General features: G+C 49.1%; 5 protein-coding genes across 6 annotated transcripts; 3 read left to right on the forward strand and 2 right to left on the reverse strand.

The window, feature by feature from the left end:
- Positions 1-1,196: 1,196 nt before the first annotated feature.
- LOC112894837 (E3 ubiquitin-protein ligase WAV3-like) lies at positions 1,197-5,915 on the reverse strand. The gene is made up of 2 exons (XM_025962668.1): positions 5,500-5,915; positions 1,197-3,600 (listed from the first exon to the last, which is right to left on the reverse strand). The coding sequence occupies exons 1-2, from the start codon at positions 5,752-5,754 to the stop codon at positions 1,723-1,725; spliced, it is 2,133 nt and encodes a 710-aa protein (XP_025818453.1). The 5' UTR covers positions 5,755-5,915; the 3' UTR covers positions 1,197-1,722.
- A 5,172-nt stretch (positions 5,916-11,087) lies between these two features.
- LOC112894825 (pentatricopeptide repeat-containing protein At5g16860) lies at positions 11,088-14,573 on the reverse strand. Of its 2 annotated transcripts, none has more exons than XM_025962648.1 (2): positions 14,323-14,573; positions 11,088-13,928 (listed from the first exon to the last, which is right to left on the reverse strand). In XM_025962648.1, exon 2 carries the CDS (start codon positions 13,868-13,870, stop codon positions 11,210-11,212), a length of 2,661 nt encoding a protein of 886 aa, XP_025818433.1. In that variant the 5' UTR covers positions 13,871-13,928; positions 14,323-14,573; the 3' UTR covers positions 11,088-11,209. The 2 variants fall into 2 exon arrangements, with proteins under 2 accessions (XP_025818433.1, XP_025818441.1); XM_025962656.1 differs by having other exon boundaries at positions 11,088-12,765; positions 14,323-14,570.
- A 1,059-nt stretch (positions 14,574-15,632) lies between these two features.
- LOC112902181 lies at positions 15,633-16,314 on the forward strand. The gene has a single exon (XM_025971118.1). It carries the CDS (start codon positions 15,655-15,657, stop codon positions 16,027-16,029), a length of 375 nt encoding a protein of 124 aa, XP_025826903.1. The 5' UTR covers positions 15,633-15,654; the 3' UTR covers positions 16,030-16,314.
- Positions 16,315-20,614: 4,300 nt separating this feature from the next.
- LOC112899803 lies at positions 20,615-21,547 on the forward strand. Its single transcript, XM_025968415.1, has 2 exons — positions 20,615-20,921; positions 21,019-21,547. Exons 1-2 carry the CDS (start codon positions 20,797-20,799, stop codon positions 21,227-21,229), a joined length of 336 nt encoding a protein of 111 aa, XP_025824200.1. The 5' UTR covers positions 20,615-20,796; the 3' UTR covers positions 21,230-21,547.
- A 4,547-nt stretch (positions 21,548-26,094) lies between these two features.
- LOC112898094 (ammonium transporter 1 member 3-like) lies at positions 26,095-27,531 on the forward strand. Its single transcript, XM_025966493.1, has one exon. It carries the CDS (start codon positions 26,095-26,097, stop codon positions 27,529-27,531), a length of 1,437 nt encoding a protein of 478 aa, XP_025822278.1.
- Positions 27,532-27,811: the final 280 nt, after the last annotated feature.

A 27,811-nucleotide genomic window follows, 5' to 3' on the forward strand; every position in this document is an offset into this window, starting at 1 on the left:
TCCTCCCGGGCGTCCTCGGCACGCTGCTGGCGATCGTGATCATGGTGCCCCTGCTCTACTACCCCTACCAGTGGTCCTTCGACAACGGCAAGTACCCGGAGTACAGCGTCGCCGTCGCGGGCTTCTCGGGGTTCGACCCGGCGCGCGCCGTCATGGACCCGACCTTCGACCTCACCGTCCGCATCAAGGAGCCGCGCAAGTGGAGCACCGCGTGCGTCGAGCGCGGCACGGCGGTCGTGTCCTACCGCGGTGCGCGGCTGGCGAGCGGCCCCGTCCCGGGGTTCTGCGGCCGGAACGAGAACACCACCGAGGTCTCGTCCGTCATGGCGTGGGGCACCGGGGTGCCCGTGCCGCAGTTCGCGCGGGACCGCCTCGCCGACGAGCTCGGCCGCGGGGAGGCGGCCGTGGACGTGGTGCTGATGGGGCCCGTGAGGTACCTCATCAGCTACTACGTCCAGACGGTGATCGAGTGCAAGCCCCGCCTGGGACGCGGCGAGGCCTCGCCGCCGTGCTGGGTCAGGGACGAGGTCCCGACACTGCCCGCCGACCCGGCCAGGCGGCCGCAGCAGGCGAGGAAGCAGCTGAGGACGCCGCAGTAGTGGATGCGGGGCAAGGAGCTTTTTGTTTCGTGAATCGCAACTGGGTGTGTCGTCTTGCCGTGAGGAGTTCAGAGCTATCAGATTCTGTTCTTTGTTAATCAGGGAAACATTGTGCTCTCCAGGTTTAACAACGGTAGATGCATTGATGCAGTTTATAATTTATGGTTTTTAATTCGTGCCAAACCTTTGTAGTTCAGCTCATCTGGAATACCAGCCGTTCATGCATATAGTACTTGATGTTAATCGTTTTTTCTAAAAGTGCCCTAGACTGTGTTAACCTTGTAAGTGATCTAGCTCATACCAAGCAATCTGAAGCTAATCAGCAACTTTATGGTAAAGTATTCAATGAATTGGAGGGAATACGACCACAGATATCGCGAGAACTGCATTATAATAAATTTACATCAGGTCCCGGAGATCCATGTTGTATGCTGCAATCAGACCGTAGTCATTTTGTTTCTCTCGCCTGGGCACCAAGCAAAGTAGGAAAGGAGTAGAATTCATCAGCAGATTCTGACCAAATTCGAGTCCAACTACACCCAAAGTGACAACAGCAAGTTGCAAGTAGCAACACGCCTCACAGCATGTGCTGCATCATTTTAGCTAATAAATAAATTGAACAAGAGTGTTGGTAAACACCAGCTAATAAATTGGACAAAGAGTTATGGAACCATGGAATAGCATTACACCCCCAAAACAAAATTTCCATAGATTCCATGATATACCGCCCAAGACAGGACCCTCTTATCTACATCACCAAATGCGATAGGTAGAAAAGATACAATAGGCAATGAACTGACCTGACCCTAAACTACCTAGCTCCACCTTACCCCATTGAAGCTATTACACAGTTTCTCCAGCAGCTCCTCTACTAGTCTACTTATTCCTTAAACACCACAGGAGTATACCCCCCACAATGTATTTACCACCAAAGCCCCTCCTCACCTTCCCCAGTATACCCCCAGAATATATTTACCAAGCCCACTTCGCCACCGCCATGACTCAAAACAAGAGAAACAGAAGACAGGTGATAAGCCACTACGTTATGACCTACTAAGATACAAATGAAATTTCTTCACTGCGATCCGTGCACTTGCTTCGCAAGATAATGGCATGTTACCTTCTACCTAGGCTGTGGTTTCGCCAAGAGTATCCTAGGTTGTTGGACCTGTGATGGGCCCTGAGGTGAAGGGCAGTGGTTCTGTGAGCGCTGCAGCATCTGAACCATGGATGGTGTCTGATAGGAGTAAACAAGTGTAGCACTGTCGGTGGAGTCGCCTCGTGCGGTGGCTCTCTGCCAAGAATGTGAGCTCAGTCCAGACAGCAGATAAGCCCGCCCTGAAGCCTCATAACGTTGCCGGTTGGCCATCCTCTCTTGCATCTCCCTCAGCTCTGCATCAAGGGCTGTGCACAGACGGTCCCCACTCCTGCTTGCAAAGGATTCTGATAGTATCCTCCGGCAATCATCAAGAATAGTCACAGCATCAGAAAGAGCACCTCTCTCAGCAGCAACCCTTGCAGCCTCAATAGCATCAGCAGCACGGACACGATTTCTCTCACGATCAACCTCCATGCAAACTGGCTCTGATGTGGGTGATTTAGGCCTCAAGATCTTTACCTCGTCACCTTGAATCTTGAAGAATTCACTTGTTAATGAATCTTTGTAGGCACAAGCAACTTTCAGAAGTGTGGTCTGTTCACGACATTGTGGTAAGCTCACCGACAGCAGAAAGTCTCTCTCCTCATCAGCGTAGAGATGACCAACATCAATTGAGCCATTTCGCCCATTTGCAGCCACCTTACTCAGGTAACTACCAGATTTGATGGAGCGAAGGTGAACACCAGGATGCACACACTCCACGATTAGTTGCATATTCTGAACAACAACGCTGAGAAGCCCACCTATACACTGAGCAAATGCATCCTGAATCACACCTTCATCCTCAATAAAAGAGAATGTACCACCAGAGGCCTCAGCAATTGAATGCAGAGCATCTGAATCATGGTCTACTCCAAAACCAAATGCATGCACAGGCACTAAGCGAAATGTGTGATTTAGAATGGAAGATGGAACTAGTGACCTATAATCTGGCTGAGTGCCCGTAATATTTGAGGGAATATTGTACGTATCTTGGCCATCTGACAAGAGAATGATGCTGCATACTGGATTCTGATAACTCCTGTCCTCAATAACCTTAGCAGCTTTCTTCAGTGCATCAGCAATGTTTGTGCCACCACTAGCACCAAGTGAGTTGACAGCCTGCAAGGCCTGCTGCCGGCCAGAGTGTGACATCCGTCGGAGATGGAACAACCTTCTGGCAGTAGATGAGAAAGCAATGACTGAAAGGCGATCAGATGGCCCAAGGTGCTGTATAACAAACCCCATAGCTCGCTTCAAGAGTGCCAGTTTAGTGCCTGCCATACTTCCACTAACATCAAGCACGGTAACAAGATCCACAGCGGCACGAGATGTAGGATACCCGTTTGAGGTTGCATTGACCAATCTGCCTGTGACCTGCTCTGGGTTAGCATATGGGGCCTTTAGATGGATCAGAACAGCAAAGTCATCTTGAGATGATTGTGGAATGGCTGAAAACTCTGGATATGTCTTCATCTCTACAGTTCTACTAGATCCAATTTTAACAGACTCCATCTTCTGCAAAGGTTCATCATCATTGAAGTCTATTGGCTCAGAAGCAAGTAAGACGGGAGGTTCTCGCTGGCGGTTTGGAACCGGGCGGAGAAGAGCCATGTAGGCATCTTGCTGGGGTAATCGAGCTTGGTTTACATTCAACCCACCTCTTCCACGGGGAACTATAGAAGATAATGAGCGATTAAAGGGGATCTCTTTCCACTTTGCCCGGCAAACTGGGCATACATGGTTTCCATGTTTCACATTGGAGGAGATGCAGTGGAAGTGAAACATATGAGAACATTCAGCAGTGAATAGGGCTTGTCCATGACCCGGCTTCATGGATTCAAAACATATAGCGCACATTCTCTGTTGACAAAAGAATAAAAGGTGTGTTAATTTCTCTATTTACTTTTTCCAAAGAAAGCAGGATGAATGGACATACAGATCACAAGTAACAATACATATACTTAATTTTATAGAAATAGAACCTCACAACAAAAAGAGACTATACAAAAATTAATATTCATCACTATTTTAGTATTTTATAGAAATCCTACCAAAATGGTGTTTATTTAAAGAGTCTAACAAAACAAAAAATCAAATTAACCACCACCATACAACAAACTAAACCCCAAAAGGCACTTTCTATTACATGTTAATACTAGCACACGGTACAAATTCTAACCCATATATGCATAAGAAAACATGCAAACATACATGCATCAAAATATTGATTATTAGTCATAATTTGCGGCACTTTGCACAAAATTTGAAAAGCCTAGCTGGACGAACAGACAAAAATATTGTCAAAATCCTTGCCACTAACATTTGACCCAATCACGTTATCCCATGTTAGTTTGCTACGATGTCAACTTTGAAAAGGTTACCAAACTAATTTTCAAAGGCAACTATCCAGGCCTCACAATAAACAAATATTGTAGTTTGTATTTTCCTTACACTGTAGCCTTAACCTTTGACCAGAACAAGCATATTCAGAACCGTCATGTGGATAAATGTCAACCCTATGGAAGAAATACTTGTGAGGTTGCTGGTCAAATAGGGGCACTTCCGAACACAATTATAACCAAGTCCAACATAACCCATTAAGTAAAAAAGCATGAAGTCATCAATAAAGGCACCAATGCCTCGACCCAACCACACAAAGATCATATCACGAAAATTTCAGATCTTAGAATATTCAAAGAACTCACACGCCTGCCATGACAACAGGATACAGAGGTACGTCCTTTAAGAAAACAGTTGAATGCAAAAAACACTTGCAGAGTAGCAGTAATGCTAGCGATTTGGTATTCCTTCATGGACAGCAACCCAAGTTGAAAATGTCGTTTGACATTTAAAGACATTACAAAAGTTATAGGCGAGTGGTAGAGGGGAGAAGATGATACACGTGAACATAATGGGAAGTTGGCAGGTTGGTCAGCAAAGGAGACAACTTTCTCTTTCGGGGAGGAGCAAGTTGGGACAGTAGAAAAGAAGCTTGCGTTAAGCTATGCATATCACACACAACAGAGCAATCAGCGTCCCAAAGCGCCTTGAAAGGATATCTAGACAAAACTAGCAAACTGACGGCACGCCAAAATCGCTAAGAATCACTGAGAATGAGGAGATCTGAGAAGAGAAAAAGAAACTGAAGATACTGTGCATGGGAAAACAGCACAAAGTTATCCGAGAAAATAGAATGGAACGGAATATTCACAACAGAAAGTGACATCATCTTGCAAAGGTGCATCTATTTTGGATGTGCTCTCTCGAGTAATTTGGGGGTGAAATAAAACACCAGTATCCGCAAGGAAAAAGATGGGTTGGTTCTTGTCATGAACACATGCTCCGGCAGGAATAATACGCGAGATTTGCAACTGGGAGACAAAGCGACAAATGACAAATCCGGGCTAGTAGAACTGCAGATTAAAAAAACAGATGCATACAAGAATGCTGGACGCAAGCAGGAGCAACCAAACTAAACCACCCATCAAACCATCCAAAAATTGCCGACCAGGGGAACACCGCATCTGGAGACTGATCGTTAACGGGCGAAGCCACATTGCTCCAATCCATACCCAGCTCCAACCAAAAACAACCCAGATGGGTGGCAAGCTGGCCTCCGTCCCTGCGACATGCCGATCTAAGCCTGCAAGGCTTCCCCCTCCCCTCGCATGCTAGGTTGCCGGCGCACCAAGCGCAAATCTTAACTCGGAATGACGGGAGAGACTTGCTCGGACAAGGGAGGAAAAGAAAAGGTCTCACCTTGGAGGACTTGCCTCCGGACTTGGACCTCCGCAGCGCGCTGGGCCCGCTGGCATCCGCCGTGGCCATGGCCGTGGCCGTCGCCGCCGGCGTGTTCGGCGCCGATACGTGCGCCGCCGCTGTAGAGTCCAGGGAGACCGCATCCGACGCGCGGCGCTCGCTGGCGCCGTCCTCCCGGTCGCCCGCGACGGCGGGGAGCTGCACGCACAGGCCGCCGACCAGCGCCTTCTTGGCCTTCCTCCACACCCCCTCCATTGCTCGCTCCCCGGCACTATCGCGGCCGCAAATTCATCAAATGGTGACTCCACTCCTGCTAGAGGAAGATTGCGAGGGAGATGGGGCGAGGGGAAAGGCTGTTTTGAAGGGGGAGGGGAGCCGCCATTGGGGAGCGGTGGCGGCGGTGGGTTGGGCTGGGATTGCGGCGGGCAGGCGGGGTGCGGCTTTTGGTTTGACCTCTGTGCTGCGAGAGAGACAGGGGGGAGGAGGCAGAGTAATAAGTGGCGAACACAGAGGATGCAAGCTGGGTTTTGACTACGAGCCAAAAAAAAAAAGTAAAGGAAAATGAAATGGGAGGGGGCTTTTGGGTGCCCGGGCTCGTTTGGTTTTACGCGGGGGCGGGGAAGGGGTTGGTTTGGTCACCGGTTGGTGGCAGCCTACTTCTTCTGGTCGTAAACTCATCCATGCAACGAATTGGCAAGTGCCAATTGGTCCATCCACAGCTACTCACCCACCCATTGTTCTCAAGGCCAGCCAAATGACATGTTTTGCGTGAGTTGCAATGTGATTTTGACCAAGAATGTTATTTTATTTGTAAGTTATGCAATGTTGACTTATGTTTAGCCTCTAGATTAGTCTGTGGGTTGTGCCATTATTAACGGTTGTATTTCTCTTCTCTATTTCTTTACAAATAGCTTACATACTTCTTTTACCTGTAGCCGTTAGATTCATGATTGATTCATTAACAAATAAGATGTTGACATATATTCTGTACTCCCTCTATCCCAAATTATTAGTCGTTTTGGCTTTTCTAAATTTATAGGCTTTACTATGCATCTAGAAAAGCTAAAACTATGAATCTAGAAAAGCTAAAACGACTAACAATTTGGGATGGAAGGAGTATGTTTCTTATCACGACCAAACGCAAACAATAATAACTGGTATCGCTAAATGTCTACCACCTTCGAATAATAGCTTGCAACATTAGTTGTGCAATGCCAAGCCAACATTTCTAAATCCATAAATGAGCGCCTAACACTCAAGCATCAGCTTCTTTCTTTTCTTGTATACAATATCAGTTCAAGATCGTGCATGCTTCAACGTGCTATCAATTCCCTGGAATAATAGTAGTTCTGAAGACGGTGACCTTGCCAATGTTGTCACGGTTGTTCTCGTGGTGATCTTATCAGCGCTGACCACATCATCAGCTTCAAAGCACACAAGCCTCTTACCATTATTCGGTCCAAGTGCCCAACTTTTCAGCCCACATTTGATCCCAAAATATTCCACAGGCATCCTGCATCCAACTGCCAGGCCAGCCGTGCACCCAGCACATACTTGTACGTTGGCTGCGCATCACGGTCCATGGACTGTTTCCACATTGCTGTACATCCACCGATCTAGCTGCTAGTAGCTGCTGTACCAAGCAAAAACTCGGCTGGAGTCAGGCGTTGCGTAGATGCATGGGAACCGTAGCACCTGTCTACCTGATGCCATGAACCCGTGACCAAGGTCCAGGTAGGCAGATAACCAGTCACATCTGCATTGTACAGGGAAAGAAAGAAACATGGAGCCAGCCATTGCAGGACTGTCCGTAACGTTCAGCAACTCTGAGCGCAAAAAATTGGGTCGGGTTGGTCCGGCTGTCCGGCCGCCAGTTCCTGGCATCATGGAGGAATGAATCGGATTGATTTCAGGTGAGAATCATTTCCGGCCAGCTATACTCGCCCGTACCCTGCGGTAGGAGCACTAGCGAAGAGGCAAAGCCACTGGCGAACTCGTGCACTAGAATTTCCTAGCGATCTGCAGGTTCAGATGAACTAGTACCAACCACGTGTACTGCGACTAATTGGGTCCGTTTGATTAGTAGTAGGACTGAAAATGGTTAAGCTGACGAGTCAAATCATTTTCCAATGATCACGGGTCGCAGAACGAAAACACTTCTTCAAAATACTCCATGCCTAGACATCTCGCTAGGCATGGGCGTTTCAACTAGTTTTATGCTCGCTTGCCGGCAGCTTCGCGGCGCTGTGCCACCAGGCGGTCAGCGCGCGATACGAATCCGCTGCCCATGCGGCCGGACGCGATCCGGCACGTGAAGAAGATCCGGAGCCCGCCCGAGATCCCTTCCCATGACCCCCGCGCGCGCACGAGGAATCCTCGGCGCACGGCGAAATCCCCGCGCCCAAACGCCCCGGTTGCTCTCCTCTCCTCCAACCCTTTCGGCCACCCCGGCCTGACGCCCTGACCTGGCATCGCCGGGACGGCGACGCGACGGCGGAAAGGGCGCCCTGCCTGACCTGACAGCGCAATGGCGGGCGAGGTCGCGTCGCGTGCGCGCGATCTGCGCCACGGTGATGGACGCTGCAGGGGATCATGGCTTAAGCGTCTAGATTAGTGGGGGTAGCCGGGTAGGAGCAGCGGGGCTGCTGGGGCTTCGAGCATAGTGCCGTTGCTTTCCGGTCTCTGCCCATAAAGTGGCGCGAGCTTTATGTCAGGCAGGGAGGGGGATCCAGATTCTTTGGGGGTGAGTTTATTACAGAAGACTGCTGAAAGTTGCATCGATCAGGTAGCTTTTTTTGGCCGGGGCGGCTCATCCTGCTGCTGCTGCTGCTGGATGGAATGGGGTCAATCCTTTGGTTATGGCCGATCGAATGGTTCGAGATTGGAAATTAAAATGTTTTATTTAAAAAAAGAAATTAAAATGAGAGCGTGATACATCCGGATGGTTTGACCAGCTACTGTGTGTCTTTAGCCCTGAAACCAGATACTGATAGTCTGATAGGAGTATGGTGCTTATGCTCTGATAGTCTGATTTGGTCAGGCACTCGTTAGTCCGTAAAGAAATGACTGGCAAGGCATGGTTACCTCCACTTTTTGTCGACTATATTTCCTTTTTTTTTGCGGGTGAATCGGCTATATTTCTGGACTACAGCATGTTGGATCGAGGGGTAGCGTCCAAGCATGAGTTTAAACCGGCTCGTCGTCCCGACCCAAACGGGAGCACGTAGACACCGAGCAGCACTCAGACCAAGAATGGCATGGTCGCTCGAGGCCAGGGCAACCCGCACACGCTCGACGCTGCTCCGCTCCACGCTCCACGGCAGCAAGACGGTTCGGTCCGGAGAAGGAATCATCATAGCCCGCGAAAAGCCACGAGCAGATTGATTCCGTACGCGCCGCTATCGAACAACCGGAGCCACGACGCACGGCACGTAGACGCCGCGACCTCTTGCGATCGAGCGCTCGTGCCCGTGTCCCCGCCCACGGTGGCTGCCACCCTGCCCGTGCCCGGGCCGGGTGTCTCCCTGGCAGGCACGATCAAAGCAGGCAGGCAGGCTTGAGATCACCGGCCGGCCGCCGCCTGCAGCGCAGCTCTGCAGGCTGCCGCGCGCCTGCGGCGGCGGCGTGCCCGCGTGCGGGTTGATGCTGTTCGTCGGCCAGGCCGGGGAAAGGCGAGCACGATGATGGATGGGACGGCGCGGCGAGCGGCGTCCGCCGTGCGCGGCCACTGCTCCCCCACCACCACGGAAAGCCACGCGGGGGCGCGGGCGAAAAGGAGGCCCCCGCTTTCGGGGCTGACTTTTTTTCCCTCGAAAAAGCACGGGGCACTTTCCTCCCCTCGAAAACGGCGTCAGGCGAGGAGGCCCGGCGGCCCGCGCGGCGCTCGCTTGCTTCCACGGACACGGTCGGCCGGAGATGGAGGAGCCGTCGCGCTCGCACGGCGGCACCCGCCGTCCGGCGCGGCCATCCCGTGCGTGCAACCCGGTTGTCGGCGAAGCCTCGCCGTCGCTGATCTGGCTGGCGGTGATTGGAGGGAGCGCGCGCGGCTGCGAGAGAGAGAGAGAGAGAGCTGCCTGGTAGCCTACGTGGACGAGAAACTTTTTGAGGACCCTGTGCCATTGATTTCTGCTGGCAGGTACCGGCCGCTCGCGCAGTCGCGTCGCGCACCCACCCATGTGCGCGCGGTCGTCTTGGTTGCGCCGCGCGCTGACCCGCACGCATGTGCGTGTGCCCGGGCCGGGTGGACGTTCATTCACGCGCACAGGACGCACGCACGTACCAGGTACTAGCGCTGGATAGGAGGGGAGTGAAGAAGCCACTGCCATGGTCCTCCCCAAGAATGCCTTCGGCCGTGACTCCCCATATTCCCTGAGCGCGGTCTTGGGAAGCAGCAGCACTGCTTGTTTGCTTGGAGTTAGAGTTTCTTCAGCGCATTTGGTTAAGGTGAAAAATACTACCTCCGTTCCAAATTATAGATCATTTTAACAAATCTAAAATTTTGCTATATGCCTAAACGTAGATTGTATCTAAATACGTAACAAAAAGCTTATATATCTAGATTTGCCAAAACAAAATATAATTTGGAACGAAGGAGTACCATATTAGCATGAAAATATAATAATTTGGTGCATGTACAGTAGTGTTGAAGAGACCGCTCAGAAGCCACTCCGGCTTGCTGCAAACATGTACAGAGTCTAATAATGAATGTGCTCAGAATCAGACAGCTGAATCGAAACCACTAAGCCAAGTTTGCAAGCATTAGTTCATGATTTGTGTAAACCCCAAAGCACTTGTCGATTACAATCCCTGCACTCACAGAAATGGAGCAACAATCTATGCATGGGCCACAGCCTGCTCAAAACCTGCAGATAATTTCAGGAAGACAAACAAATGGGTGCCACATTAGATGCTGCAGCCAAGCAGATCTGCAATCAAGCTGATATATGGCACTGAATAACCGGTTTCTTTGAACCAATTAAGTCACTTACAGCCATGGGCTAATAACATTAATATAAGCAACTCACTTTCAAGTACCACATTGGGTCTTACACGCGCAATTGCAACCTAGCATCTGCTTATGCACATGAAAAATCTAATATGAGAAAGTTTGTTATATGCTCAAAAGTGGAGAGCCAATTTGATTTGGACTCCCTATCAGAGCCGAGAGCCCGAGACAACGACTGGACAAAAAGGTAATCAAGAATGCGTACGAAATATATGTAGTTTGCACAGAAATGAAAATGCAAACACAATCAATAAATTGAGTTTCCCAAGATAAGGCTATACCTATGCAAGAATTGCACTTGAGAGCAATGCAGAGCAAGAGTTAACATGACGATTGAACATATAGGAACTTGAGGTTATAATTGATTTTAAAGATAAATAGTATCAGTAAGCTAAATCTGATTCTGGGACTGAATATCATCAGAAGCTGAGAAGCCTGCACTGAAAAGAAAAAAATCAGCATAAGACATGAAAAAAAAGGACAAATAATGTGAACACCAGTGCAGCTGACATCTCACAGAACCACAGCAAAACAATGGTCGAATTCTGTGACTCAGTTTTCTGGAGCGGTGAATCAGTATGACAAAGATCATGAAACCATTAATCCTTTTGAGAACAGTCATCATCACATTAGTGCTTTTTTCTATGGGAAATAATTAGAATTTCTTCCTCACCAACTGCTTTCACAGAACGAGTTATCATCATATCACCAATAGTTACCACAGGAGCAAGAGCCATTCTTGAAATGATGGAAGCGACTGGAGTCTCGCACTATGATCTCATGGTCAACAATCTTCGATATGTAAGTGAATGCACTGTGACAATCGCCACAGACACGCAGGTTCTTTGTGATTCGTATGGGACAACCAGGGGAAGTCGTGAGGAGGCCATATGCGAGAGCAAGCTTCTCACTGTGTTCAGCAAGAAGGTTATTTTTCTCCTCCTCATCGACATCGTGCAATGCGAAGTCTGTCTCAGGGACATAACCCATAGCCTTGATGCGGTCTATTAGTCTCTCTAAAAGAGCATATATCTCTGGAGATAGAGGGTGTGAACGATCTCCAACAAAGAAAGACGCAGCACCTTTCTTACTCTGGACCCAGCTGCATCCTGGCCTCTTCTTAATCCCTGATTTCTTCATCAGTTGTCTGATTCTTGCTACATCTTTCCACCGCCTTGCCGTGGCGTATATGTTGGAGATCAGTGTGTAGGATCCATCGTTCTCTGCTTTCATATCAACTAGTTTGTTCAGAGCATATTCAGCAAGTTCCACATTTGAATGTACTCTACAGGCACTAAGTAATGCGACCCAGATTACTGCAGTAGGCTCCATTGGCATTTCCTGAACTGTTTTCCATGCCTTATCTAATCTCCCAGAGCGAGCCAGCAAGTCAATAACACAAGCATAATGCTCTGCACTGGCAACTACACCATAATCTTTACGCATGCTATCGAAGTAATCCAAGCCCTGATCAACCATGCCTGAATGGCTGCAAGCGTAAAGAAGAACCAGGAAGCAAATATCATCAGGAACAAAGCCTGACTTTTGCATTTTCTCAAATATGTCCACGACCTCAGTACCACGACCATGCATTCCATATCCTGACATCATTGAAGTCCAAGATACTTCATTCCTTTTAGGCATGCTATCAAATACATTTCTAGCAGTATCAACATCACCACACTTTGAGTACATATCAATAAGGCAGTTTGCCACGAAGTACATAGATGCTTCATACTGATGGTGGCGGGTGACATAAGCATGAATCTGCTTACCCACACGAAGAGCAGCCAAATGTGCACAGGCCATCAAAATGCAGGAAATTGTGTAAGCATTTGGAGCAACTGCATATGGTTTCGAAATCATCTCCGAGAAAAGCTTGAGTGCATCATTTGAGTCCCCGTATTGCGCATACCCACCAATCATGACAGTCCAAGTCACCACATTGCGTTCCTTTCGAGGTAGGTAATCAAATATGGAACGTGCAGCTTTGAAGCTTCTGCACTTTGAGTACATATCTATCAATGCATTGTGCACCATTAGATCCTCACCATCTCCATCACCACCAAAATGATTATCCAAGAGTAGAAGGCATTTCTTCAGAGAATATGCATGAGTTTCCATACCCTGAGACAATGCTCCCAAGGAAGCGCAGGCAGACAACAGAGAGATGATTGTGATAGAATTTGGCTCTGGTCCATAAATAAGCATTTGCCGGAAAGCGTCAAGGGCCTCTTGGCCACATCCCCTCTGAGCATACCCTGAAATTACAGCACTCCATGTTATCACATCTAGTGGGATATTTTCTTTGCGCATATTCTTGAAAATCTTAAAGGCTGCCTCAAAGTCTCCATTTTGGGAGTACCCAGTAACCATTGCATTCCAAGAAACCACATCTTTGAATTCCATTGTATTGAAAATCTTTACTGCATCCTCCATTGACCGGCACTTTGCGTAGGTATCAATCAGGGAATTGCATACAAAAGCATCTGGAAATGTGCCATTTCGAATGGCATAGCCGTGAATTTCTTTAGTTTGAGGCAATGCCTTTAGAGAAGCACATGCAGGAAGAATGTTGACAATGCTAACGATATCTGACCTATCATTTGTAGCTTTCTCATGGACAACCATTGCCATCTTTGAAAAAAGGTCTAATGCAGTCCATGGATTATTACCCTTAACATGAGCAGCAACAATTGAATTCCATGAGATAACATCATCAATTCCCCTCCAAGTTATTTCATCAAACACCAGACTGGCATCATCCAAAGAACCACAGCGTGCATACATTGCCACCAAAGCATTGCATACAAAGACATTTGACTCAAATCCATTGCAACATATGAGTCCATGGAATGTGCTACCACAACGGTATGAAGGTAGCTCTCCACATGCTTTTAGTGTATATGGCAGAGTAAAATGGTCTGGCCGAGTTCCAGCACGCAACATGCGGCAAGACACACCAATTGCCCTGTCAAGGCGGCCTTCCTTGATATGTTCTCGTATGAGTAGATTCCACCATACGGCTGGTGATGGTGTGACACGCTCCAACACTGAAAGAGCATCGCTTGTAGCACCACAAGAAAGATAAGAAGCTACAACACCAGTACCCAAAGATTTTGGTGATACATATGAATGTGATGGAAGCGGTGGAAGTGACACTGACAGCAACGATGCTGGACAAGAAAGAAGACCCGAAGCAATTATCTTCTGGTGAATTTGACGAACTGTATTCACAGACCTGCATTCCTTTAACAGGGATGCGAAATGCATCGGGGAGATATCTTGACCAAAGCATTCTGCACTTGCAACTGATAGGAACTTTACTCCAATTCTTTTTGCTGCTTTCGGCAAGTTGAAGAGCATAATGCTAGCGGGATATCATTGTGAACTCTAAATCCTCAAAAGAGAAGTCATGGCATGACTGTACAATCAAACAAAACATACTTAGAAAGAAGCATCATACACACTGTGATTCAGATAGGAAGAAGGGGTAAGGAAAATATCAATAATACGAATGCACAAGAGCTCCCTTAAGGCTACAGAATCATGGTCAGGTTGTAGTACGCTGGGCGGGCCAAGGATTTGAGGTATGGGTATTCAAAAAAAATTTAAAGGGTGGTTTTTTTTTACAGCCCATAGCACATAATTGCCATGACGGATTTTCGAAAAACATGAACAAATTACAGCTACGATCACATGTATTTGCAAAATTCTATGACCGATTTTCAAAAAACATGGACAAATTACAACTACAAGTATTTGCAAAATTACTATGACAGATTTTCAAAAACATGAACAAATTCCCAATTCCTCACCTTGGTGGTTCACGGGCTCGGCGCTCCTCGCCCGTCGGCCGTCGCAGCGTCGCCGGAGCCGCGCCTGCCGCCACGGGGCGCCTAGCGCTCGGCCGTCCACCTCGGAGCGCCTGCGGAAGTGCGGGGTGCGGTGATGCGGGCCGCTCGCAGCTCACTCGTCACTGCCTCGCCGAGTCGCCGGCAACCTGGCCGCGCCGCCAAGGGTTCGGTCGGGAGGAGGACCGTGGACGAGTGGGCAGGCAGCAGGGGTGGCGGGGAGCCTGAGAGCACTCGGGCTCGGCTCGGTCAGACCAGGGAGGCCCGGCTGACTGCCGATGGGCCCATTTATGGGCCGTCGGATCGGGAGGAGGAAGATGGGCTGCTACGTTTTGGGGCTGAAAGAGAGTTTGAGACTCTAGGAACATAACGATGTTGTGCTATTTTCGTCTTTTTGAATCATATACGAGTACATAGGATATGCTATATTTACATTTTTTTACCAAAAACAATGGGTATTCAGTTGGGTAGCCTTGAATTGAAGTGGGCCCGCCCTGTCCAAGTGTGGCCGCTCGCCCGGTCTTGGCCCGGCGCCGACTCGCGCGCTAGCAAAGAGAAGCCGAGAGTGCGCGGAGAAAGGAAAAGGAAAGAAAAGGGAACGACCGCTTGGACCGTTCTCGGACGGAATGCAGCGGAGGATTTTTCTTTTCTTTTTTTTTATCGCTAGCATTGTGCGGTCTGTGCAGCAACGCCGTGTTTTCCATCAGCTACTACCTAATGGTCGCGTTACAGCTATCTTAGCTCCCAGTGTCGTAAACCGTTAGTACCTTCTTGCTAGGTAACCGTGTGATCACGATACCGAGTCACAACTCTGCACGTGACCCTGGTTTTCTGATCTCGCGAGTTGCATTCCACAATGCACTCTCTCGACAATCCTTTTTGCGGTGTCCAGAATTCCCAGTTCCCGGCGGTCGCAGGACGGCGAGTCTCGATTTGCCAGAGGAGCGTGTCCTCCTGAGGGCACAAGAGTTTACTAGATTTCTCGCAGGTCACAGGTGATTGCAGCATCTCTCTCCAATCCAGTGGCATGATTGGTTGTGCTCCGTAGCCAGAGGCAGGGCCCGGGCGCTGGCTGGGTCCAGGCTAGGTCAAGCCCGGCCAGTAGCATGCGGGTGATGGTGTTCTTGCTGACTGACGTGTGGGTCTAACCCAAGCTAGAGGACGACTAATCACGTCCTAACCAAGACGTAATTGGACTCTGTTAATAAACCGATATAAAATACTCCGGTGGCCTTGGCCGGATCGCACCAATCTCCAGATCCGCGCGTCGAAATATCAGCCGCAGGAAGGGCCGGCATGGAGTCGCGTCGCCACCACCACAGGTCCCGCAGCGCGCGGGGCCCAACCCCGGTCCCGCCCCACCCCCACCTCCAGCCGCAGCACCGCCACCACCGCCAGAACCCTAGCCTCTCCCCCGCCGCCGCCGCCCACATCTTCCGCCCGCGCCACCCCATGGACGACGACGCCATCTCGACGCTCATGGACATCGACGACTCGCCGCTCGGCGCCGCGGGGGCCGGCTTCCTCGACGAGGACGACGGCGAGGGGGACATGCTGCTCGCCCCGCACCGCGGGGGCCGCGGCGCCGGCGACGCGCGCGGGCCCCTCCATTTCGCCGGGTTCTACAACAGCTTCGACGGCGCCGACTTTGACGACGCCGACATCGCCTGAGGGACCCGCCGCGGCGGCCGCGCGGCTGGGGAATTGGGGGGCCGTTCGTCGGTCGCGATCCGATGGAAGCTAGGGATCTGTCTGTCATGTTCTGTCGATATCCTGATGGGATCTTTTGATTAGCATATCGGTTGAGACCCGTTCGAGACATCTGGAGACTATTTGGGATCAATCTAGGCACCTTTCTGCCGCGTCGTTCGCGGATCATTGTGCATTTGTTCTTGCTCGTCTTTGTTGGTATTTTTGGCTTGATCGCTTTGATCTATTGAAGTCTCGGTTGAGGTATCTGTCGTTTCAGTATCTATATCCGTTCCTGGAAGGATATCCATGCTTTGCTGTAGGCTGTTTACCCTAGAAAATTTGGGCTATTTCACATTTTGTGTTGAAATTCATAGTTTATGAGGAATTGAATTGGCTATGACAATTTGTACATACCTTTGGTTAATCGGTATTGGCTCCTGCATGCAAATTTAGCACTGGTAGGGAAGTATTTTAACCTGCTGGTTAGAAACTTTATTTAGCATAAGCACTATAATTGTTCCCAACTACAATCACAGGCACCGGTAGAGATGCAGGGAATGAAATAAGCACAAGAGCCTAATAATCTTGCTGCACCTTTTTTCACCACACCAATATAAAACAACTGCAACACCAAAATTTACATCTGAATTTTGTCCTAACTTCTGTTAACCTGCATTTTGATAACTTTAGCTGTTTCAGTTATATTGAAAGGCTTTGTCACGACATATCGCAAGTTCCATCTGAAACTTTTCCAGCGAGGTTTGTTGTCTCCTGCGTTTGATTCATTTCCTGCATGTTAACCAGTGTTTTGTTTTGATAACTTTAGCCTTTGTGCAGTTGTGTCAATAGGCTTTGTTGCAACATATGGCATGTTCCTTCTGAAACTTTGTCCTTAATGCCCTGGAATCAGTCATCCCTATGTAGATTTTCTTGAAGTTTTGCTTAAGAAATCGGAGAGGGCATGCCTTGTTCAAATTAGCATTAGTATCATCATGGTTTTCAATTTGTATGACAACTACTGGTAGGAAGTTGTAGGGCATGCAGTGAGCTTTCATGTGTGGGTCCTTCGACACATGGGCACAATAGACATTTCTTGTGAAATCATCTTGTTTCTAGAGCTGGAGCAATCTCTAAAGCCAAACACCTTATTTTCTTACCCCAACTCTATGGTGGAGCTACCCCACGGTGGAGTTGGAGTGGAGTGCTCTCAAACAGGCCCTAAGCTGTTTTTAAGTTTTTGGTGTTAGAGTCTGTCCCATATCTGTTAAGCTGTATATCTCTTTAATTTCAGCTGATGTTCGGTAGTATTTTGCTAGACATGATCACGACATATTGCTAACTCTGTCTCATAGTCTGTCCCTAGTCAATGGAATCAGTCACCATAAACTGTGTGAATTATAACATATATTTTTTTATTCTGAAACTTGATTGCAGTTCTGATTTTGGCTGTAAGTTCTTGTTTTCTCGTTTATGAGACAACTGAAGTGGTGTCAGATAACGCAAGACTGTATGTTTCTTGATTTTCACATTTGAGATTTTGTGTGTTGATAACCGAACCTATCTGATTATACTTTGCAATTGTCAGTAATATGGAGGTAATGAAAAATTTGCATCTTAGAACTCGTGCCTAGTAGGCTTTTTATGTTTGTAACTGCTGGATGATGCATGGTTTGCCCTGCCAATTTTTCTTCAAGAGAGGTTAATTTGGGGTTCAGTTGTGTCGATAGACTTTTGTTGCAACATAGTCAAAGTTCTTTCTGGTAGTTTGTTCTTATCTGATACCCTGCAACCAGTCATTGTCTGTTACATTTTCTTCTAGAAGTTTGTTAATCAAAATTAGGTGGTCACAAATTAGCAACTATAACTACCATGGTTTTGTAGGGTGTCAACAAATCTGGCTATGGCTTTGCATTTTGCTTGTCAATATAAACAGTTGCAGAGTCTAGCAAGCTGTTGCAAGTTTTTTATGGTGTGTTTGCCTGATATTTGTTAAGCTGTACAGTGGTATCTTAACTTCAGCTTACGTCCAGTTTCATTTTGCTAGACGTGATTGAAGCATATTGCACAAGCTCCAGCCGGTAGTTTACCCCTTGTCAATTTATCTAGGATCAGTCAGGGAACGGCCATAAGTGGTAGGGACTGTAGTATCCCATCAACATTCTTGAAACTTGGACTTCATATTTATGGCCATTGTTTTATGCTAAGGGGGTGTTTGGCTCTGGAGAGCTAAACTTTCCGTGTCACATAAAAAAAATCTTGTCATTTAGAAATATTAAATAAAATCTAATTATAAAACTATAAAACCAACTGGGCTGATTCACAAGATAAATCTAATAAGGTATATTAATACATAATTAGCGGATGGTTACTGTAGTATCATTGTTGCAAATTACAGATTAATTAGGCTCATTAAATTCATTTCGCGAATTAGCACTCATCTGTGTAAAAAATATTATAAACAAATTTTATTTAATATTTCTAAATAATAAGATTCTCTTTGATGTGGTAGGGCTAAAGTTTAGCCCTACGGAACCGAACGGGATCTAAAACGTTGAATATGATCGTTTCATATGTGAGATTCTGTGTATTTCTTAGTCTTCGTATTTGTGTATGTTTATATTTTTGTATGTTTCCCAGATTGATGTGCGAGATTGTGTCTCTTACTTTGTTCTCGTATGACAGTTCGTGTATTGTTTCCTTCTATGCCCGAGCCTATGCTCCTCTATCATCAGAAGGATCTACTTATACTGAAAGTTTACTCTGCCAGCTTTCCTTCGAGAAGATGACGTGCAAATTTGCAGTGCTTTGCCAACAGCAGGGCAAATCGGCAGGACGCTTTCGTTCGTGAGAAAACGCCGAACGAGAGTGGACGAGTGACCATCCCATGCCGGATGAACTCGATCCCCGAACCAATCGCGCTGTTAGTTTCGCGCGTTTCTGTCAGATCAAGAACACGATGCTACATGACAGACGTGAGAACAGAATTGACTAGCAGTGACCAGCATCAAGCCAAGGAAGAGGCAAAGAGACCACCGAGGCCCATGTGAAGTGTCCACGATGCCTACTACATGGCGAAGGTGATAGCTGTCGTTTGCTCGATCCCATCGCCATCTATCCCGCACGGCAACGGGATCGTCTCGGGATTTCTGAGCTCGTCAGCCCCCCTCGTGAAGCCGCGCAAAGATCCGGCTCCTCCTCCCGGCGCGCGGGACACGCGTCGGCCGGCCACTGGCGCCCCCACATGTTTGGGAGGGTGGCACGGCGCCGTACGACCAAGGGATGCGGGTCGTGCCGGTGCCCGCGCCCTCCCTCCGCCGGCTTTCGCGCCCGTCGTCGCCCTGCGGCCGCGGCCGCGCCCTACCCCACTCCCAGGGCCGGCGCGTGCCGTCCGATCGCGCCTCACCGCACGTGTCCCCCCGGGCGGGGTGTGTGACGAAAGGGACCGGTGGAGGGCGGGCCACACGCGGGGCCGTCACGTGGGATCCCTGTCGCGCCGGGCGGTCAAGCGCCTGGTCAGCTGCTGGCCCGGCCCCACCGGCCGCCACGTCGGCCGAACGGGAGGGGCGGGGGCGGACGAACGGATAGGGACGGACACGGGGGGGGGTCCCGGGCCTTCCTCGTCGTGGCCCGCTCGTCTCGTGTGGGCGTGCGCTGTGGCTCACGAGTTGTGTGTGTGTGTGTGTGTGTGTGAGTTGTGTTGACCGCGTCGTGTGGTGGTCGGTGGATTTGGCTGCTCTCTCGATCGGTCGCGCTCGTGTGGTTGCTTTCCAACCTCATATTCACCTCTCCTTTCTTGACTCCGGGCTTGCGAGCTGATAAAATATCTCGCTTCTAGGCAAGCATGCCTTCCACGCTGCGGCTAGGCACTCCCACAGTGCTCTCGCAGAACATCTACAGTGGTTGGGCAGAAAATAGGAAATCTATGTTTGCTTTTTCCTTTTTCGAAGTTTAAAATTGGTTGGCACAGCTCTCCAAAATGGGAGTGTGCTACCATGCCACTCTGAAGGTTATTCGTGACTTGGAAAAAAGTGTGAGACCAATGTTTTATTCTTCTAAATGGGATTGTTTTAGGGTTTATGCTTGAGTTGTGGGTTTCCGGCGAAGATATCTGGTCATTTGCTCGATTTTGGATGGTTCATTTGGTCCTTGGAGGATGGGAGACAAAACTCATGCTTTGTTCATATATTGCTCCCAACTTACTGCTGTGGCTTTTTCGTCATTAATACGAAGTTTAAAAAGGTACTCACACTCTTGCTGGTTGAATACTTGGTGTCAATTATTTGGATCGCTGTCTGTCACAATTACATACCTCATCAGCACAGTTTCTTATTTTTATTTTCCGTGACGTGTACCATTGCTTTAGTCAACAACAGTCACCAACTGTTTGCTCATTTAAAAACCGCCGTGTATACAGTAAATATAGTGTTCTTTTTATAAAAAGAACTCTACAATTACCACGCTTTCTAAACTCTACATTTGCGATCCACTTCGGTTACACACATGCATAAAAAGAAACAATAAACTATTCGTCACGCCCTTTATAAACGAGAACAGAAAAAGATCCCTTCTCCCCGGGTTAATACTGGCCGACAGGCACCACTCCAACTGCCCTTGGCGAGCCTCCTTCCCACTACCACCTCACCCCTCAACCCCTACCAAACTAGCACAGCCTCTCCATAACTGCTGCTCCCGGAGCCGCCATTCTCCGTCGATCTCCTCCAGGCTCCAGCGCTGCCTCGCCCGCCCATGGCCGCCTCGGGCTCGAACCCGGACAGCATGGACACCGACCCTCCCGGCGGCCTCTCCATCGCCGTGGAGCGCAACCCGCCGGAGTCCCGCCTGCTCCAGCTCGGCGTCAGGTCCTGGCCCAAGTGAGTAACACCGCCGCCGGTCGATCACACTGCCCGTTTCTTGCCTCTCCCTGCCTCCGTTTCCTGATCGCCGTAAGCGCGGCCGCCGCGTGCGCAGGTGGGGTTGCCCGACGGGGAAGTTCCCGGTGAAGTTCGACGCGCGGCAGACGTGCTACCTGCTCAAGGGCAAGGTGCGGGCGCACATCAAGGGGTCGTCGGAGTGCGTGGAGTTCGGCGCCGGCGACCTCGTCGTCTTCCCCAAGGGGCTCAGCTGCACCTGGGACGTCGTCGCCGCCGTCGACAAGTACTACAAGTTCGACTCGTCCTGACTCGATCGATCAGTCCGCTCGCGAATTCCCGCTGATTGATGATCCGCCGATTGATTACTGGGCTGCGTCCTAGCTTAATTGCGTTGATTAGCCTAATCCTGCTGCTAATTTGCTTACCTAGCTCTGTGCCTAGTAACTCTAATCGTCTCCTGTGTCGTGTAAAAAAAAATGAATGGGGTGCAGGGCATCTAGCCCCTGTCGTAGGCCGGTGGTTATTTCATCCATCCGGGAACTGCAGAAAAACCGGTCAATGCAGGGCCTGTTCAAAGTATTCTTGTTTATTCCTCCGAGTGCAATCCATTTTGAATGCTTCTTTGACCGGCGCCTTGGACTACGCTGTCTTTTTTTATTCTTTTTCCCTTTTTTAGGTGCATCTCCTCTTTCATGAGGCTTGAACACTAGGACCACTTCGAACACGGTAGTATTTTTAACACTAGGACCATTTAGAATATAAGAATTTTTGGAGGAGTGATTAAGTAGTTTTTTTTGCATATATTGTATCAGCATTGCGGATGGGCCGAATACTTTCTTTGTGATAGGCGTGTGTTATCTCCTATGACTTACTCTATTTGCAGAACGAAAGTTCCATAGGAATTTTGCCAAACCTTCGGAGGAGACAATGAACCCTTGCTAAAAACACTTTTTTTTAAAAAAAAAAAGACTCATGCCGCCATGTATTTCCTTGCACATATTGCCAAGGTAAGGCTGTACTAGTAGTTTTATGGACGAAAATGCAAGTGACGTACTGCCGTCATATGCTTGCAAGCAATCACTACTGTAGGTGGATCTAAGGGACTGTCGATGGATCTTCTAGTTCATATCACCTTCCAATTTGTTCGTACATATAGCAGGTGGAATGGGAAATTTAGATACTTTAGTTATATCACATCGAACATTTAGATGCTAATTAGAAGTATTAAATAGGAACTAATTGCATAATCTCTAGACTAATTCGCAAGACGAATGTACTGAACCTAATTAATTTACAATTAGTCCATATAATGCTACAGTAATATATTCTAATCATAAATTAATTACGCTTAGTAGATTCATCGCGTGATTAGTTCTAAGCTTCTGCAATTAGTTTTATAATTAGCTTATATGTATTTAGTTCTTTTAATTGGTATAAATTTTATATCAAACATCCCTTAAGCGGATATGTAACCGTACGAGAGAGCATACGCCGGATCCTTGGCCGGTAGCGTGGCTCGGAATTGATGGCCAGATGCGTCCGTGCACTGTCCAATCCATGGCCGGGTGAGTAGTGACTTGAGTAGAGTCTGCACTTGGGGTTCTGGGTGGCAGTGGACGCTGGACGCTGGCCGGGCCAGTGGCGGACCGGTGGTGCCTGGCCTGGAGCAGCCAGCTTCCCTTTCCCGTCCGGCCATTCCCGGTCTGGATTCGTGTAGCTCTGATCAGTCATGGCCGGCCGACCGCTCGCCTCGCTGCCATTGCCTGGCTGGAAGGTGGTGGTCCTAAGCACTCGCGGCTGTGTGCTCGGTGACTCGACCCGGCCACCGAAAGCGCTGCTCGGCTGCTGTAGCATGTGAGCGGAAGCGCTTTAGGGATCGAGCCCTTTGACTGCTACCCCGGCTGCTTATGCCTTTTGTCGCCGCGCGTCTTTTGACTGAACGAGCTGCACATCGACAACCATCGGCGCCAGGGGTGTAGCGTAGGGGTGCTTTGGTTCCATTTGTTAAATTTTAGTTAATGTTTTATCGAATGTTTGGTTATTACTTCTTCCGTTCCAGTATATAAGGCGTAACCATCTCTAATTCAAAAGTTAACGATGTATTTAATTTTTCTATCAATATTAGTATTAATTGATATGATATACGTGTGTATAGAGTGAGCGTGCCTTATATTATCGGACTTGAGTAAAAAGTGGTTACGCATTATATACTAGGGCGGAGAGAGTAATTAGGAGTATTAAATATAGATTATATGAAACTAATTGCACAAATGGAGGCTAATTTACACGATGAATCTATTAAGTATAATTAGTTCATGATTTAACAATATGGTGCTACAATAAACATGTGCTAATGATAATTAATTAGGCTTAATAGATTTATCTCGCGAATTAGCGTCCATATGTGTAATTAATTTTATAAATATCTCATGCTTAATCCTTCTATTTAGTATCTAAAAATTTGATATGACAAGAACTTTAGTCCCTAACTAAACACCCACTGAAGCAATTAGACACATCGGTAAGTATCATGCGAGATGACGGCTTTATTTAAAAAAAATGCCAGAGATGACGGAAGGATAAGGCGAAGCTCGAGCTTGGCGAAGGGGGACAGCAGGTAAATGCCAGTCTGTTGGCCGACCAAAATTCGCCTGCATTTACAGTCCAATTACACCGTTCCTAGGCAAGCAGACTCCGCAGGGGCCATCGCGGCCGAGGGGGGGCAACCAGCAACCCGCCCTTGCCGGAGTGGTAACAGCATGTCGAGCTGCCGGGGCTAGCTCCGCCGCAGGTGTGCCTCGGCTCGTTTCCCTGTTCGCGCATGCAGGTGTGCTGGCCTCGGTTGACGACCTCCGCATCTCGTCGGAAGCGAGCGTGCGTTTGGTTCGGAGATGAGGTGGGACGTGATGATCCCATCTTTGTTTTTAGGATGGAATCGTTCCATCTCTTATTTGGTTCAGGGGCGAAGCTGCGTGGTGGTGTTGGGGTTGGCCAACCCTGATGACTTCCACGGTGCTCGTGGTATCCAGTAGTTTTTCACTGTGTTAGATTCCAGTAAAATTTAATAAGCATTCGGCTGATCCGGTGCCAATTTATTCTGGCTTCGCCCTGGTTTGGTTGAGAAGGTTGGATTCATCCTAATTTCTGTCGAGTTCCTGCCTACAACCGACGAGGACACCGTGATCGCCTACGAGTTGCAGAGGAGTGACGAGTTACATTCGTTCTGTACCAATGGGCAATGGCGATGACTCGTCTGATAGGGATCCCTTCGCGCTTCTGCCCAAGGTCAACCGCTCGAGCTGCAGGAGCATGGACGCCAAAACGCAGCCTGCGGGTGACCCTGTTAAAAAAGCGGATACTTAAATTGCAGTCCTGGTTTCTTCAAAAAAAAAAAATGCAGTCCTGCTGTCAGGAATCCGGTGCGGGGGGTATCTACAAGTCACACTTGCAAGAATCAACGGGGATTCCTGTCCACATCCGGTGCGCAGTTCAGCACCCACTTGCAATCGCGAGAGTTTGGATTAGAACTGGTTGGTAGTTTTGCTTGCCTCGTCTGAATTCTGAAGAAACTATTTAGAATGCCTGGGATAGGATGTGCAGATGCCGCCCGCAGCTCTGGTCCAGGCATGTACGGATCCTAACAGACAGCGACTGATCTGAATGAACGAGTAAACAGAGAGATATATTGTGCTGGTCGGCTGATGGTAATGGATTTCATGGATTATGGGATCGTGTTGTACTTGTATGAATCAAGATATATAGCCGGAACTAGCAGTATTTCTGAATAATCTAACAAAATAAGAACAGAGATAAATGTTTGCAATGAGAGTGACGACCTCCCTATTTGTGACGACTGTCGACTGATGCCATTCTGGGACTGATCAGCTCGTAGGGGTGGTGGTTCAGACTTCAGAAGCTATCATGACAGGCTGCTATCGTGGCAGGCTCCAGAAGAAACCGGTGGTGAGCCAACATGCAAGGTGGTAATGGATCATGATTTTATTGCTCCCTTCCTAGTGAATCCAACTTGATCTTTGTATAAGATTATAATCTGGCTCTTAGATTGTCTAGACTAAAATTTAAGAACACCCCTACCAACAGGTTTGAGGATGCTGGCAATAGCCACAATATGCTATGCCTTCTTTCAGGCCTGAATATTTTTTGGCAGATTTGATCCGAACTCTTTTTTGCTAGAAAATGCTTGCACGTATCAGTTGCTGAATATACAGTTCGTGAACCAAACACGCAAGATACAGCATACCAGGTGCGTTCTTGCTTGATGGGTTTTAACGTTTTGAAGGTGCTCTGGCAAGTGCTGCCATCGGCAACTCTAATCAATGTCGGATTTACGTCGCATGAAGCTTAACAATATTCGAAAGGGTTAGCCGCGCATGACGACAAGCAACACACGTAATGACGTACTGACGTTCATGCAAGCACGCAAGGAGATACCCCAAACCGGAATCCTTGAAGTCGACGGAAATTCGAGTCGCCGTCACGGAATCCATCAACAAAGAGCGTTGGTGGATGTTTTTTTTCTAAAGAAATGAAATAAAGAATTGAAAAATGTTTAATCAGTTCATCATAGCTGTGTCGTGATTGACATTTCGTTGCCGGAATTTCTATTGAAACTCTCACCCCAAAGCTCTAGATTCCAATCAAAACCCGTAACATCGCTGAACATTTATCGAACTCGAGAAAGATGATCTACAACCTGTCAACCTCCTGTAAAACTACTTTGAAAATGACAAGCAGAGTGCTCCTGCTATTTTTCAAAGAAAAAAAAATGATCATCACAGCTTGAATCGCAGTGCCGATTGGATCACCCAAGCTTGAATCGGATGAAAATCTAAAAAAAAAAGAATCCTTTGAGCTGGTTGGTCAGAATGAATCAAAAACGTCAGATCTACATCCACAGGTCCCTCGGTTTTGCATTTCCCGTTGTTTTTGTTTTTACGACCATGAATCCTCCATCTTTTTTTTTAAAAAAAGAATCTTCTAATTTAATAGTGAACCACCGTACATAGAAGATACCAACATAATGGTGGGTTCCAATGTTCTGCTTCTATAAATACTTCACCAGCATGCTATACAGAATCACACATCACCCGATTCCTTTTCCCTAACACCATAGCGAAAATCATCGCAATATTGCCATAGGCCAGCGGACACCATGTCGTGCCTGGATGACCTTGGCCTGCTGCTAGGCGGCTCGTCGAACGCCTCCGTGGCCGCCACGTACATCTGCAACAAGTTCACCGACACGTCATCGGCCGTGGACGCGACGTACCTGCTCTTCTCGGCCTACCTCGTCTTCGCCATGCAGCTGGGGTTCGCCATGCTCTGCGCGGGCTCCGTCCGCGCCAAGAACTCCGTCAACATCATGCTCACCAACGTCCTCGACGCCGCCGCCGGCGCGCTCTTCTACTACCTCTTCGGCTTCGCCTTCGCGTTCGGGACGCCCTCCAACGGCTTCATCGGGAGGCAGTTCTTCGGCCTCAAGCGCCTCCCGCAGACCGGCTTCGGCTACGACTTCTTCCTCTTCCAGTGGGCCTTCGCGATCGCCGCCGCCGGGATCACGTCGGGCTCCATCGCTGAGCGGACGAAGTTCGTGGCGTACCTCGTCTACTCCGCCTTCCTCACCGGCTTCGTGTACCCGGTGGTCTCCCACTGGTTCTGGTCCGCCGACGGGTGGGCGTCCGCGGGCCGGACGTCCGGGAAGCTCCTGTTCGGGTCGGGCGTCATCGACTTCGCCGGCTCCGGCGTTGTCCATCTGGTCGGCGGCATTGCCGGCCTCTGGGGAGCCCTCATCGAGGGCCCTCGCCTCGGCCGGTTCGACGGCGCTGGCCGCCCGGTAGCGATCAGAGGCCACAGCGCCTCGCTCGTCGTCCTCGGCACCTTCCTGCTGTGGTTTGGGTGGTTCGGCTTCAACCCGGGGTCCTTCCTCACCATCTCCAAGGTTTACGGGCAGTCCGGGACGATCGACGGGCAGTGGGAAGCGGTTGGCCGCACCGCGGTGACCACGTCGCTGGCTGGCAGCGTCGCGGCGTTGACAACGCTCTACGCCAAGAAATGGATGGTGGGGCACTGGAACGCGACCGACGTCTGCAACGGCCTGCTCGGCGGGTTCGCCGCCATCACCGCGGGCTGCTCCGTGGTCGACCCGTGGGCGTCGGTGATCTGCGGGTTCGTCTCCGCGTGGGTGCTCATCGGCTGCAACAAGCTGGCAGAGATGGTCAGGTTCGACGACCCGCTGGAGGCGGCGCAGCTGCACGGCGGGTGCGGGGCGTGGGGGATCCTCTTCACGGCGCTCTTCGCGCGCAGGGAGTACGTGGAGCAGATCTACGGCGCGCCGGGGCGGCCGTACGGGCTCTTCATGGGCGGCGGCGGGCGGCTGCTCGCCGCCCACGTCGTGCAGATTCTGACCATCGTCGGGTGGGTCTCCCTCACCATGGGACCGCTGTTCTACGCGCTGCACAAGCTCGGGCTGCTCCGGGTCGCGGAAGACGATGAGCGGAGGGGAATGGACGTGGCGTGCCACGGCGGCCCCGGGTACGTCCTCGTGGAGCAGGACGGTGCCGGGCCGGCAATCGAAATGGATGATGCGTAGCCTGGCGAGACGCTGGAGTAGGCGATGCAGCCATGTTCCCTTGGTGTGAGGTTCTCCCGCTATGTTGAGTTTGTAAATTAAACGTATTGTATGTAGACCACGGCACTGGCCGTCTGGCCCCACGTGGTTGTAACTTGTGAATTTGTAGGTTCGTCAAGTATTTTATTTTCTACGTCTGTCTTATTAACACATTTCGACTTGCATGGTTGTGTACTCCCTGAATTACAGATATAAATTTGATTAGATTTCGTAAATGTCGGTATTTCTTCTATAAATTTTA

The sequence above is a fragment of the Panicum hallii genome, chromosome 1 (genome assembly GCF_002211085.1).
Source record: "Panicum hallii strain FIL2 chromosome 1, PHallii_v3.1, whole genome shotgun sequence".
NCBI classification, from domain to species: Eukaryota; Viridiplantae; Streptophyta; class Magnoliopsida; order Poales; family Poaceae; genus Panicum; species Panicum hallii.

What these genes read in the sequence shown, in the direction of transcription:
- LOC112894825 (XM_025962648.1), bottom strand. Translation starts at nt 13,870, where the DNA reads ATGCTCTTCAACTTGCCGAAAGCAGCAAAAAGAATTGGAGTAAAGTTC.
- LOC112894837 (XM_025962668.1), bottom strand. Translation starts at nt 5,754, where the DNA reads ATGGAGGGGGTGTGGAGGAAGGCCAAGAAGGCGCTGGTCGGCGGCCTG. An exon ending in CCGGAGGCAAGTCCTCCAAG is followed by an intron (nt 3,601 to 5,499) that starts GTGAGACCTTTT and finishes TTTTGTCAACAG; the next exon opens with AGAATGTGCGCTATATGTTT.
- LOC112899803 (XM_025968415.1), top strand. Translation starts at nt 20,797, where the DNA reads ATGGCCGCCTCGGGCTCGAACCCGGACAGCATGGACACCGACCCTCCC. An exon ending in GGCGTCAGGTCCTGGCCCAA is followed by an intron (nt 20,922 to 21,018) that starts GTGAGTAACACC and finishes CCGCGTGCGCAG; the next exon opens with GTGGGGTTGCCCGACGGGGA.
- LOC112902181 (XM_025971118.1), top strand. Translation starts at nt 15,655, where the DNA reads ATGGAGTCGCGTCGCCACCACCACAGGTCCCGCAGCGCGCGGGGCCCA.
- LOC112898094 (XM_025966493.1), top strand. Translation starts at nt 26,095, where the DNA reads ATGTCGTGCCTGGATGACCTTGGCCTGCTGCTAGGCGGCTCGTCGAAC.